Source organism: Salvelinus alpinus, chromosome 4, assembly GCF_045679555.1.
Source record: "Salvelinus alpinus chromosome 4, SLU_Salpinus.1, whole genome shotgun sequence".
Lineage (NCBI taxonomy): Eukaryota > Metazoa > Chordata > Actinopteri > Salmoniformes > Salmonidae > Salvelinus > Salvelinus alpinus.
In genome coordinates this window covers 76,052,100-76,065,147 of record NC_092089.1, presented here as the reverse complement: position 1 = coordinate 76,065,147, position 13,048 = coordinate 76,052,100, and the positions used below count along the sequence as shown (strand labels likewise).

The window sequence follows — 13,048 nt, the reverse complement described above, 5'->3', positions numbered from 1 at the left end:
AGAACAGAAGATTATAGGTTCAAATCTCACTCATGCCGTGTCACAATAAAAAATAAATGTGTTTGCAGGATTAATGCCTTTGCACATTCTTCCACTGCAAATCTACCATTCCAGTGTTTTACTTGCTATATTGTATTTACTCCGCCACCATGGTCTTTTTTTGCCTTTACCTCCCTTATCTCACCTCATTTGCTCACATTGTATATAGACTTATTTTTCTACTGTATTGTTGACTGTATGATTGTTTTACTCCATGTGTAACTCTGTGTTGTTGTATGTGTCGAACTGCTTTGCTTTATCTTGGCCAGGTCGCAATTGTAAATGAGAACTTGTTCTCAACTTGCCTACCTGGTTAAATAAAGGTGAAATAAAAAATACAAATTTAAAAAATGCCTAAGGGAATTAATTTCCATGTGCCCTGTCTGTGCGTGGAGTTTAAAAGTTAACCCAAAATAACCTAGCAGTGTTATTAAAAGTCTTATTGAAACATTCAGTGAAAGATTTAAGGAAGTTATTCAAAAAACTCCAAATTGCCTAAAATTTTCGCTCTCAGAGCGTTAATAAAACCTCCCAGGAAAACTTTCAGGTAACTTTAACTATAGTAAAACGTTCTGAGATTCTCCCTGCAACCTAAACATTTACTTCCCAGAACAGGCGAAATGTTCACTTCCGTTCTCAGAACGTTTAGAAAACATTATGTTTTACCCGTTTTATGGCTTTGTTCCCAGAACCAACTGGAAACCAAAAACGTATGTTCCCACAACTTCCAAGGAACCAAATGTGCTAGCTGGACATACACCAGGAGAGCTGCAGCAACTGAATAGTTAACTTCCCGTGTAGTTTTCTTCACTAGGAAGTTTTACTTTTTGTATAGCACCTGTTGTGTCGTCAGTTCAGTTGGCAGTCTGCTTTTCCAAAAATCCAGACCTTGTCGTCTCACTTTTAGCGACAGTTTAGCTCCAGTCTCCAGCATAGTTTAGTTCCAGTCAACAGCCACTGAGCCAAGACCTCACCAAACAACTGGAGTTATGTGTGCTCTGCAATATCATCCACTGTACAAACTGTATCGAATTGCACTGCACTCTTGTGGTATCTGCGGTTAATGTGAAGTTTATTGTAATGCCTGCAAATCTGTGGATTGGACTTGCAGACGGCGGAGACTTTGGAAACTAATGAATGTCGCGCGCAGGCAACAGTATCGCACTTCTCCTTGGACAAAAAGTTAAAGATTTAAGAATTTACGATTTATTTCACTCAATATATAAGTACTTCGGTGCCTTTGTTGGAACTTTAAAGTGGATATGTGATTTAGTTCAAGCGCAGCAGTGACTAAAGAACTTCCAAGCCAATTTTCCATATACTCCACAGGTGCGCACTTGCATCGGAACCAGTTTGTCTTGCGAGACGGCCGTTGGTTTCAAAGTTGTTCTTTTGTGGATATTACGGGATTTTTTTGACGTTTCATTTTTTTTCAAAGGACTCCGTATTTGGATGAGATTATGTCGATTTTACTCTGCGTTTATCCGCTACAAATGTGTCCAAAACAGCATTGTTGTCATCCAAACAACGTTTGTGCATGGTGATACTAAACGTCTCATCAACAGTGTTTTGTAATCGCTGTCCGCCACTAATCCAAATGATCCTTCCATTATTAATCCTGTTTGTATCGCTTCTCCAACAACATGGCTCAGAAGCTGAATCAAGTCATGTCAGCAAATTCCAACAACCAAGTTTAAAGGAACAAAACGGTAAGTTGCGTGTTTTGAATGTGTGTTTAGCTGTCACTTTTAACATGGGTTGAGTTGGAAATAAAGAACTTTAACAATTCTCACATATCCATTCCTGCTCATACATAAACTTCCAGAACTCAAACATACTCCTCTTAAAAAGCACATATTGCTTGAGTTTAAACAGCAATGAATGAATACGTTTTATTCAGTTCAAACAGCATTATCCAGGATAGGAAGTGGATATTATTACCTTTACATTTCAAGTGTGCCCGTGTGTGTTTAAGGGGGAAACCCCTCTGAAATGTAATGTCCCCTGAGAGAGGTTTTCTCTATGATCGTAAAAGGCTCCATTCATTCAATGGTAGTCATTCCAGGTGATGTAATTTGCTTATTCTCTGAACCCCACTGATTTAGACTGTCAAATAGTTTTTTGTTTTGTTGTTATTTCCCCTTTTAAAGTCAAATAAATGTGGTGATAAGACATACATAAATTGTAAGAGACTGTCCAATTAATAATCTCTGCAAATAATTTATTCTTTCCAGCATGTGGAACTTGGAATCAATCTGTTGTTGTGATGAGGTGTGTGTGTGTGCCTGTGTGCATGGATGTGCACACCTGTGCATAAATTCATAACTAGCTTTTGCATCCAGGTAATTTTGCAGTTAATTTAACATTATTTGATGAAGCATACACTAGGCGGCGTATAGCAATGTACTCTTTCCATTCGTTTATTATATGTAAACTGTTTGCAGATTTTTGCTTTACACTAATTCTGATTCACTAATCAGAATTAGTGAATCTGATCTGATTCACTAATCTCTTTGTTTATTCAATACTTACCAGCGTCATTACCATATAATTACAGTGTCACTAACAACAAAAATAGTTTCATATGTCACCCTATGTCTTACTTAAAACATTAAACATTCTTCTTAAGAGTAAGATCACTTTATTGGTCAATTGCACATAAGGTCCAACCGAAATGTGACTTTCGCTTTTAACCCAACCCCTCAGAAAGGCACAAATACATACACATACATATACAGGTTTTGGACTGGTGCAGGGGGCTGCCACACTGGGCACCCGGGGACCTGTTGTTGTGGGGGGTTAAGTGCCTTGCTCAAGGGCACAACGGCAGGCAATGGCATCTAGAATTTGATACCAGCAACCCTCTGGTTGCTAGCTCACTTCCCGCCCCATTTTTCCCGTTAGACACAGGATTCGAACTGTCAACCATCCGCTAGGCTACCCTTCACCCCAAACACCTAATTTGCATACCTCACATTCCTGTATGCAGCTCCTCCATTGGCAAACAGTGGCCACACATTGAATGAGAATAAAGGCCCTGGCTAACGGTAACCTTTGGCTCTGACGTGTGAGTGTTTCACCAGTGCTGCAGTGTGGTTGATTGCTGATGCTCGGCTACAATTTGATACTGAAAGCTAGCCCTATCTGGCATGTTTAGTGGTGGTTACTGGGAGAGTGACAGTCCTGGGAGAGTTGCAGTCACTCTACTCTACTCTATCAGTCTCAGCATGGTTGCTAGTGTGGTCCCTCTACTATTAGTCTCAGCATGGTTGCTAGTATGGTCCCTCTACTATTAGTCTCAGCATGGTTGCTATTGTGGTCCCTCTACTATCAGTCTCAGCATGGTTGCTAGTGTGTTCCCTCTACTATCAGTCTCAGCATGGTTGCTAGTGTGTTCCCTCTACTATCAGTCTCGGCATGGTTGCTAGTGTGTTCCCTCTACTATCAGTCTCAGCATGGTTGCTAGTGTGTTCCCTCTACTATCAGTCTCAGCATGGTTGCTAGTGTGGTCCCTCTACTATTAGTCTCAGCATGGTTGCTAGTGTGGTCCCTCTACTATTAGTCTCAGCATGGTTGCTAGTGTGTTCCCTCTACTATTAGTCTCAGCATGGTTTCTAGTGTGGTCCCTCTACTATTAGTCTCAGCATGGTTTCTAGTGTGGTCCCTCTACTATTAGTCTCAGCATGGTTGCTAGTGTGGTCCCTCTACTATCAGTCTCAGCATGGTTGCTAGTGTGGTCCCTCTACTATCAGTCTCAGCATGGTTGCTAGTGTGGTCCCTCTACTATCAGTCTCAGCATGGTTGCTAGTGTGGTCCCTCTACTATCAGTCTCAGCATGGTTGCTAGTGTGGTCCCTCTACTATCAGTCTCAGCATGGTTGCTAGTGTGGTCCCTCTACTATCAGTCTCAGCATGGTTGCTAGTGTGGTCCCTCTACTATCAGTCTCAGCATGGTTGCTAGTGTGGTCCCTCTACTATCAGTCTCAGCATGGTTGCTAGTGTGGTCCCTCTACTATCAGTCTCAGCATGGTTGCTAGTGTGGTCCCTCTACTATCAGTCTCAGCATGGTTGCTAGTGTGGTCCCTATACTATCAGTCTCAGCATGGTTGCTAGTGTGGTCCCTATACTATCAGTCTCAGCATGGTTGCTAGTGCAGTCCCTGTACTACAGTAACTTTCTCCAAGGGAACTGTTGTTGTTGACTGTTGTTATGCAACCTGATACATAGGCTTTAATCTTTATTACAGAAGATGGAGTCCTATTCGCTTGGTGTGTCAGGAAGTAACGATCGGCCATGACATTCTCATTCTGTTCCACTTGGCTCACATCTCCAGTGAGGGAGGCTCAGCCACTACTTAAACCACTTCACCTTGTATTGTAGCTTATTACACTTTGGGTTTCAGGTTGGATTGTTTCTTGATGAATTAACATTTTGTTAATATGCTTAAATGTTTACAGTGTCTTTTCCACGATCTTGCGGTTGATAAGTGAGTGTTGGCATTGCATTGTCAGCCAAATGAAACTGCCTCAAAATCAAACTTCTGAAACTATTTTTCCAAAGATTCAAGAACCCAGCTGCAGATTTTAGTACGAGATGCAGATTACCTAGGGATAATCTAGTGTAGCCTCTTTCAGCACCAGTCCAGGAAGCCAAGGAACATGCAAGACATGCCAATGATCACAGGGACTGCTGTTCTGAAACAGACAGATTAGGGGATTACGGGAGGTTAATAGAACTCACAGGCCAATGGAAATGTGCAGCTTTTCACGTACAGTGAGGGAAAAAAGTATTTGATCCCCTGCTGATTTTGTACGTTTGCCCACTGACAAAGAAATGATCAGTCTATAATTTTAATGGTAGGTTTATTTGAACAGTGAGAGACAGAATATCAACAAAAAAATCCAGAAAAACGCATGTCAAAAATGTTATGAATTGATTTGCATTTTAATGAGGGAAATAAGTATTTGACCCCTCTGCAAAACATGACTTAGTACTTGGTGGCAAAACCCTTGTTGGCAATCACAGAGGTCAGACGTTTCTTGTAGTTGGCCACCAGGTTTGCACACATCTCAGGAGGGATTTTGTCCCACTCCTCTTTGCAGATCTTCTTCAAGTCATTAAGGTTTCGAGGCTGACGTTTGGCAACTGGAACCTTCAGCTCCCTACACAGATTTTCTATGGGATTAAGGTCTGGAGACTGGCTAGGTCACTCCAGGACCTTAATGTGCTTCTTCTTGAGCCACTCCTTTGTTGCCTTGGCCGTGTGTTTTGGGTCATTGTCATGCTGGAATACCCATCCACGACCCATTTTCAATACCCTGGCTGAGGGAAGGAGGTTTTCACCCAAGATTTGACGGTACATGGCCCCGTCCATCGTCCCTTTGATGCGGTGAAGTTGTCCTGTCCCTTTAGCAGAAAAACACCCCCAAAGCATAATGTTTCCACCTCCATGTTTGACGGTGGGGATGGTTTCTTGGGGTCATAGGCAGCATTCCTCCTCCTCCAAACACGGCAAGTTGGGTTGATGCCAAAGAACTCCATTTTGGTCTCATCTGACCACAACACGTTCACCCAGTTGTCCTCTGAATCATTCAGATGTTCATTGGCAAACTTCAGACGGGCATGTATATGTGCTTTCTTGAGCAGGGGGACCTTGCGGGCGCTGCAGGATTTCAGTCCTTCACGGCATAGTGTGTTACCAATTGTTTTCTTGATGACTATGGTCCCAGCTGCCTTGAGATCATTGACAAGATCCTCCTGTGTAGTTCTGGGCTGATTCCTCACCGTTCTCATGATCATTGCAACTCCACGAGGTGAGATCTTGCATGGAGCCCCAGGCTGAGGGAGATTGACAGTTCTTTTGTGTTTCTTCCATTTGCGAATAATCACAGAAACTGTTGTCACCTTCTCACCAAGCTGCTTGGCGATGGTCTTGTAGCCCATTCCAGCCTTGTGTAGGTCTACAATCTTGTCCCTGACATCCTTGGAGAGCTCTTTGGTCTTGGCCATGGTGGAGAGTTTGGAATCTGATTGATTGATTGCTTCTGTGGACAGGTGTCTTTTATATAGGTAAGAAACTGAGATTAGGAGCACTCCCTTTAAGAGTGTGCTCCTAATCTCCGTTCGTTACCTGTATGAAAGACACCTGGGAGCCAGAAATCTTTCTGATTGAGAGGGGGTCAAATACTTATTTCCCTCATTAAAATGCAAATCAATTTATAACATTTTTGACATGCATTTTTCTGGATATTTTTGTTGGTATTCTGTCTCTCACTGTTCAAATAAACCTACCATTAAAATTATAGACTGATAATTTTTTTGTCAGTGGGCAAACGTACAAAATCAGCAGGGGATCAAATACTTTTTTCCCTCACTGTATACATGGATGTCTGGGGTAGAGGTCGACCGATTATGATTTTTCAACGCCGATACCGATACCTATTATTGGAGGACCAAAAAAAGCCGATACCGATTAATTGGCCGATTTTTGCATATATATATTTGTAGTAATGACAATTACAACAATACTGAATGAACAATGAACACTTTTATTTTAACTTAATATAATACATCAATAAAATCTATTTAGTCTCAAATAAATAATGAAACATGTTCAATTTGGTTTAAATAATGCAAAAACAAAGTGTTGAAGAAGAAAGTAAAAGTGCAATATGTGCTATGTAAAAAAGCTAATTTTTAAGTTCCTTGCTCAGAACATCAGAACATATGAAAGCTGGTGGTTCCTTTTAACATGAGTCTTCAATATTCCCAGGTAAGAAGTTTTAGGTTGTAGTTATTATAGGACTATTTCTCTCTATACCATTTGTATTTCATGTACCTTTGACTATTGGATGTTCTAATAGGTACTTTAGTATTGCCAGCCTAATCTCGGGAGTTGATAGGCTTGAAGTCATAAACAGCACAATGCTTGAAGCATTGCGAAGAGCTGCTGGCAAACGCAGGAAAGGGCTGTTTGAATGAATGCGTACGAGCCTGCTGCTGCCTACCACCGCTCAGTCAGACTGCTCTATCAAATCATAGACTTAATTATAATATGAAACACACAGAAATACGAGCCTTAGGTCATTAATATGGTCAAATCTGGAAACCATCATTTCAAAAACAAAACGTTTATTCTGTCAGTGAAATATGGAACCGTTCCTTATTTTATCTAACGGGTGGCATCCATAAGCCTAAATATTGCTTTTACATTGCACAACCTTCAGAGTTATGTCATAATTATGTAAAATTCTGGCAAATTAGTTCGCAACGAGCCAGGCGGCCCAAACTGTTGCATATACCCTGACTCTGCGTGCAATGAACGCAAGAGAAGTGACACAATTTCCCTAAATAATATTGCCTGCTAACATGAATTTATTTGACCTAAATATGCAGGTTTAAAAATATATACTTCTGTGTATTGATTTTAAGAAAGGCATTGATGTTTATAGTTAGGTACATTCGTGCAACGATTGTGCTTTTTTCGCAAATGCGCTTTTGTTAAATCATCTCCCGTTTGGCGAAGTTGGCTGTCTTTGTTAGGAAGAAATGGTCTTCACACAGTTCGCAACGAGCCAGGCGGCCCAAACTGCTGCATATACCCTGAACGCAAGAGAAGTGACACAATTTCTCTAGTTAAAAGAAATTCATGTTAGCAGGCAATATTAACTAAATATGCAGGTTTAAAAATAGAAACTTGTGTATTGAATTTAAGAAAGGCGTTAATGTTTATGGTTAGGTACACATTGGTGCAATGACAGTGCTTTTTTCGCGAATGTGCTTATTAAATCACCCGTTTGGCGAAGTAGGCTGTGATTCAATGATACATTAACAGGCACCGCATCGATTATATGCAACGCAGGACAAGCTAGATAAACTAGTAATATCATCAACCATGTGTAGTTAACTAGTGATTATGTTAAGATTGATTGTTTTTTATAAGATATGTTTAATGCTAGCTAGCACCTTACCTTGGCTCCTTGCTGCACTCACATAACAGGTAGTCAGCCTGCCACGCAGTCTCCTCGTGGAGTGCAATGTAATCGGCCATAATCGGTGTCCAAAAATGTCGATTACCGATTGTTATGAAAACTTGAAATCGGCCCTAATTAATCTGCCATTCCGATTAATCGGTTGACCTCTAGTCTGGGAACACAGAAGTGCATTGTGCATTCAATAGGTCCCGATACAAACAAACAAACAGACGATAAGGAACCAACATGCATAATGGTCTGTAGTATGTTAGGTCACTTCAGACCATGAATAGGACTTGAGATGTAGCTATACATGGAGGTGGGACTTTCGTTTCATGCGTTGACGTCAATGGATAGTTGCATCAAACTTGAAGTTATTCTTGCAAATCTCAAGTCACTCTCTGGCCCATATCTATCTGGAGATTTGACAAACTTTTTTAAAACTTAATGTACTGTGTAGTTCCATACAGGGACAAGCATAATTTCCAAAAATCAAACCCATAGCCTTGTGTGTGGTGTGGGATTTGTTGAAGTCAGCATATTGCATGTTTTGCTCTGTTTAGGAAGTAACACCTCTCCCTATCAGGCAATGATTATCCAATGTGTGCTGGACTCACTAGGGTGGTTTATATAGCTGTTAGCCCAGTCTGTTGACAGCTACCAGTTTGTCAGCTGGGATTCACGGTACCAGTCTGTTGTTGTGTTAAGTGGATCCCATAGTGGTTAAGTTTATATTTTATTTGAAATTACGGGATAGCTGTAAACTGGTGAAACAACACGAAAAGGATTTGGAATATCAAGTTATTCTTTAATACGGTTCAGATGTTTCTCTAAATAAGTTTCTCAGAGTGAACTAATGTACTGTAGCAATGTACAGTTAGTTACTCGCACTAAGGTAGTCGGCCTACACTGACAACAAAAAAATGCCTAAAAGTAAAATGGGTAATTTTTTACCCACTTGTAAGGACATTGCAACACAAATAGACCAGAAAATATACTGACCACACAAGAGCCTTTCCTCACTGAGACACCAAACACAGTCATTCTCTCCACAAGCAGTCCATGTAGACTTGTTCCCCTCTCACCACCTCAGAGTCTCAAGTGAGGACTAACAGTAGATAACAGTGTCTATGTTTTTGCTGTCAGCACAACTTGAACGTCGGAGAACTGTATTTGGCAGGCGAGCATGCCACCGCTTGCCTGCTGTTTGTCATTTTGGGCAGCGAGTGTACATTCTCCCCAAGCAGGAGGGAGTTTCTCAAGGGAACTGGGTCACAGGTTTTTAAGCTCTGCATTGGCAGAGAAAAGCCTCTCCAGGCAGGCGGTGGCTTCTCTCTCACTTGCAGTATCAACATTACCCCCAGGTACTTTGTAAGGCCCGGTTGTTTTCAGCAGAATCAATGTCCTTTTCAGGTCAGCATCCTGAGTGTCTTTTTTTCTAGGACACAAAAAAATAAATCTTGACTTTCTCATTGATATGTCCCTGTGGGGAGGGTCACCCATCCAGCCACAGTTCTGTAACGGCGCATGCCTTTTCTTTTTCTATCACAATACATTCCCTTCTTGTCCTTTTAAAGAGTAAGTGGGGAATAGTCTTCCTATACTATGTGGATAGGGAACATCTGTGTCCTCAACTTAATCTACCAGTCAAGGCCTTACAGACCCAAACTATAGCCAGCACGCTGAGTGTCAATGACAGTTATGGATTCATGCAAATTATGAATAGCAGTGTCATGTTCGTATTACAGTTTTAGATCTTCAATTTGGGCAATTTCATTGTAACTTTTTGCATGTTTACACCTGTGAACCAGTGACTTAATTACTGTCGAGACACAAAGCCAACCAATCCTAGACCAGGAACATGGACATGAAAACCTATTGCTCCATTTTAAGAGACTTTCCTTATTTCCTGCAAAATTAAATGCCTCATTGAAACTTAAATTCAAGAGAGATTCTTAGATAGCAGTAGAAGTTAATGAATGTTATCAGCTGCCTTTGAACAATTGCTACAGCACATCCAATATAGCAAGTGTTTCTTTATCTATTCCTTCTTGGAATTAGGCCTAGAGCTGAAAATCTATTCGGTTTTGAGCCGACCACCGAGTCCAAGCACCACGTTTCCCAGAGGAGACAAAAATATCAAGAGCACATAAATTTGGTCATATAAACACGCCACTGTAAATAGCCCAATGCTAACATTGACATTTTTGAGAGAGAAGAAAGTCTGCCCGGTGCGGTCTAGACATGAAGGGTGGAGTATGTCTGCCTCAAGTCAGGATAACCTGTCAGCGCAAATACCTGTCATCTACTGCTGGGCAGCATCTTTTCCTCAAGCCTCTTGTCTCTCAGCTGCACTTCTGCCAGTGGTTTATGTGCTCATTGCACAATTGAAATAATCAATTTGGCATTTTCAGAAAGATTGACCTTACTCGGGTCGTTGAGGTGAAATAGGCTACATGTAACTATTGTGTCATTACATGAAACATTACATAGGCCGACATTTCCTTGGGAAATGTCTTGAGGAGAAAGCATTTCTGAAACGACTACACGAGAGAATTAAATATGGCGTGTAAATATTACTGTTGGCATAATCAGTGCATTACTGTTGGGTAATTAAAGCATTTTTCATGCAGTTGCTTCCTCTCAATGTAGCTCATATTGACGTTTCCAAACTTATTACATTTGGGTTATCTGTAACTGTGTTTAAGGATTAGTACGCAGGTTGGCATTTATTGAAATGACTAATGTACTGGAGGCAGCTCTGCAGAGTGGTCACTAGCTGGTACAGCCACAAAGTCATAAAATCTGATTTGAACCCTAACCTTAAACCCTAACCTTAACCACACTACTAACCCCAATGTCTAACCCTAACCTTAAATTAAGACCGAAAGCTCATTTTAGCTTTCATGAAGTTTTATGATATAGACAATTTTGACTTTGGAGCTGGCCGATCTAGCAGAAACCGTGCAGTTCTGCCTCCAGGGCAAGACCCATGACAATAAACGTCAACCTGCGATTAGTACATCGCTGGAACAGCCCTGCACTAACATAGACTTAAGCCGTCTGTGGGGGATATTAGCTGTTTTGAAAGCAAACTGAATTCCATTGGACTTACAATTTTGTCAGAGGGTAAGATGTGATGAGTTGACCTTGGTTACCATCTCTGGAGGGTATGTCTACATAGTTTGGCAGATGTCATCGACCCCTGTCAGAGAACTATTTGAAAGTGTCCTGTTCCATCTCCTCTTCACTGCGTGGGGCTCAGCCGTCACCTTGCGATTGATTGACAAGGAGCATGACCCCGGACAAGTACTGAAATGTTGTGCAGCTGTGGCTTCTAATATACAGATGGATTTTTATTTTATTTAACCTTTATTTAACTAGGCAAGTCAGTTAAGAACAAATTCCTATTTACAATGACGGCCTAACTAAAGGCAAAAGGCCTCCTGTGGGTATGGGGGCTTGGATAAAAAATAAATTAAATCAAAATATAGGACAAAACACACATCACGACAAGAGAGACAACACAACACTACATAAAGAGACCTAAGACGACAACATAGCATGGCAGCAACACATGACAACACAGGATGGTAGCCAACATTTGCTGTTGATTCTGTGCTTGCATGTTGCAGAGAAGGGAACAAAGTTGTATTGCTTTGGTAGGAGATCACAGCTGGTTAGTGAGGGACTGGTCAGTGGTCGCTATGTTAAATGTTCACAGAACCTGAATTACTCAGATGTGACATGTAAACACGTTTTGTTTCAATCATTGACCAAACAGAAAACCAGACTACTGTATTCACAAATGACCATTCTGATAAATTATTCCTGACAACTCCCATTGTGATCATGGATTTCCTGAAGAAATCTATGATTGTTTTACAAGCGTGACTTCAATATATGCCTCCAGCAGCCCACACACACCAAAAAATAACAATGCAGCCTCACTTTTTGCATGATTCAGGGTGGCAGGACTGAGATGAAAGACACTCACTGGTAGGAAATATGCTACTGACCCAGCAATTTGGTACCAATCCCTCTGTTCCACCCGCATGTTCTTCTCCATTGTAACAATCTGAAGGTGCCACTATGTTTGAAACGCAGCAAACAAAGTCCTCTCCTCACAGTTATTAGATATGCTGTACATTTTTTGAGGCATTTATTATCTCAACTGAGCTAATTTCTAATGTAATTCTGAGAGATAGTGATGCATGATCTGCTACGCATGAATTATGATATCAGAGCAAGATCAACTTCTCGCTGCAGGTTGAGATGTGAAGTCTGAACATGGAAAATAAGTATTAGCCCTTTATTCCGTCCACTGTCTCTTATGGGGTCACGTATAGAGCTTATATACTGTTAAGAGTTTTACAGGAGCCCCTCATCAGTTGTTCTCACATGCCTGGCCTCATATAGCTAGAGTGAGTGAATGAGTGAGTGAGTGAGTGAGTGAGTGAGGAGGGGAGCTTAATGCAGTTCAAAATTATGATTAATCATGCATAGTTCCACGCCATTTTCAATGACTTAGCTTTGGGTCCATGCGTGGTTCCTATGACACACCTTGAAGTCTAGAGGTAGGTACAATGAGTGCACATAATATGGTTCATATTTTGTTTCTGTCTTGCTTGCTCTCAGTTCCACTTATTTAAGCTATACTATAATTCAAGTGGATCTATAGAAATCAAATCCTGACTGTTTCTGCCTTGGGTGTCATCTGAACTGAGTGAGAAAAATCGAGAAACCATTAACCTAAGACCAGAAATATGCCAGCCATAATACATTTATAGGAAAAGTAAAAAAGCACCTGTCCCAGTAATCATGGGTTCACCAGTGTCCTGAGTAGCTGGATTATATCGCCTTGCACATGGTGGGATTTGATATATGACAGTATGCCACTAGCATACGGAGTCCGTAACCCAATCACACATACTATTTGGAGAATGCATGGCTTTTTCCAAAGCACAAATAGGTTTTCAGTACACTACACATATGCTGCCCCTTGCAGTACCCACACTAGCTCCCCTGGGAGGGGTA

The 13,048-nt window shown here is 41.1% G+C and overlaps 1 protein-coding gene across 2 annotated transcripts in view; it reads left to right on the top strand.

Annotated features, from left to right (window-relative positions):
• Nucleotides 1-788: 788 nt before the first annotated feature.
• Nucleotides 789-13,048, top strand: part of LOC139574457 (platelet-derived growth factor C-like) — a 71,256-nt gene continuing 58,996 nt past the window's right edge. For both annotated transcript variants that reach the window (XM_071399029.1, XM_071399028.1), the window contains exon 1: nucleotides 789-1,748. In XM_071399029.1, the coding sequence (XP_071255130.1) occupies nucleotides 1,577-1,748 (172 nt within the window). In that variant the 5' untranslated portion in view covers nucleotides 789-1,576. The remainder of the gene's footprint in view (nucleotides 1,749-13,048) is intronic.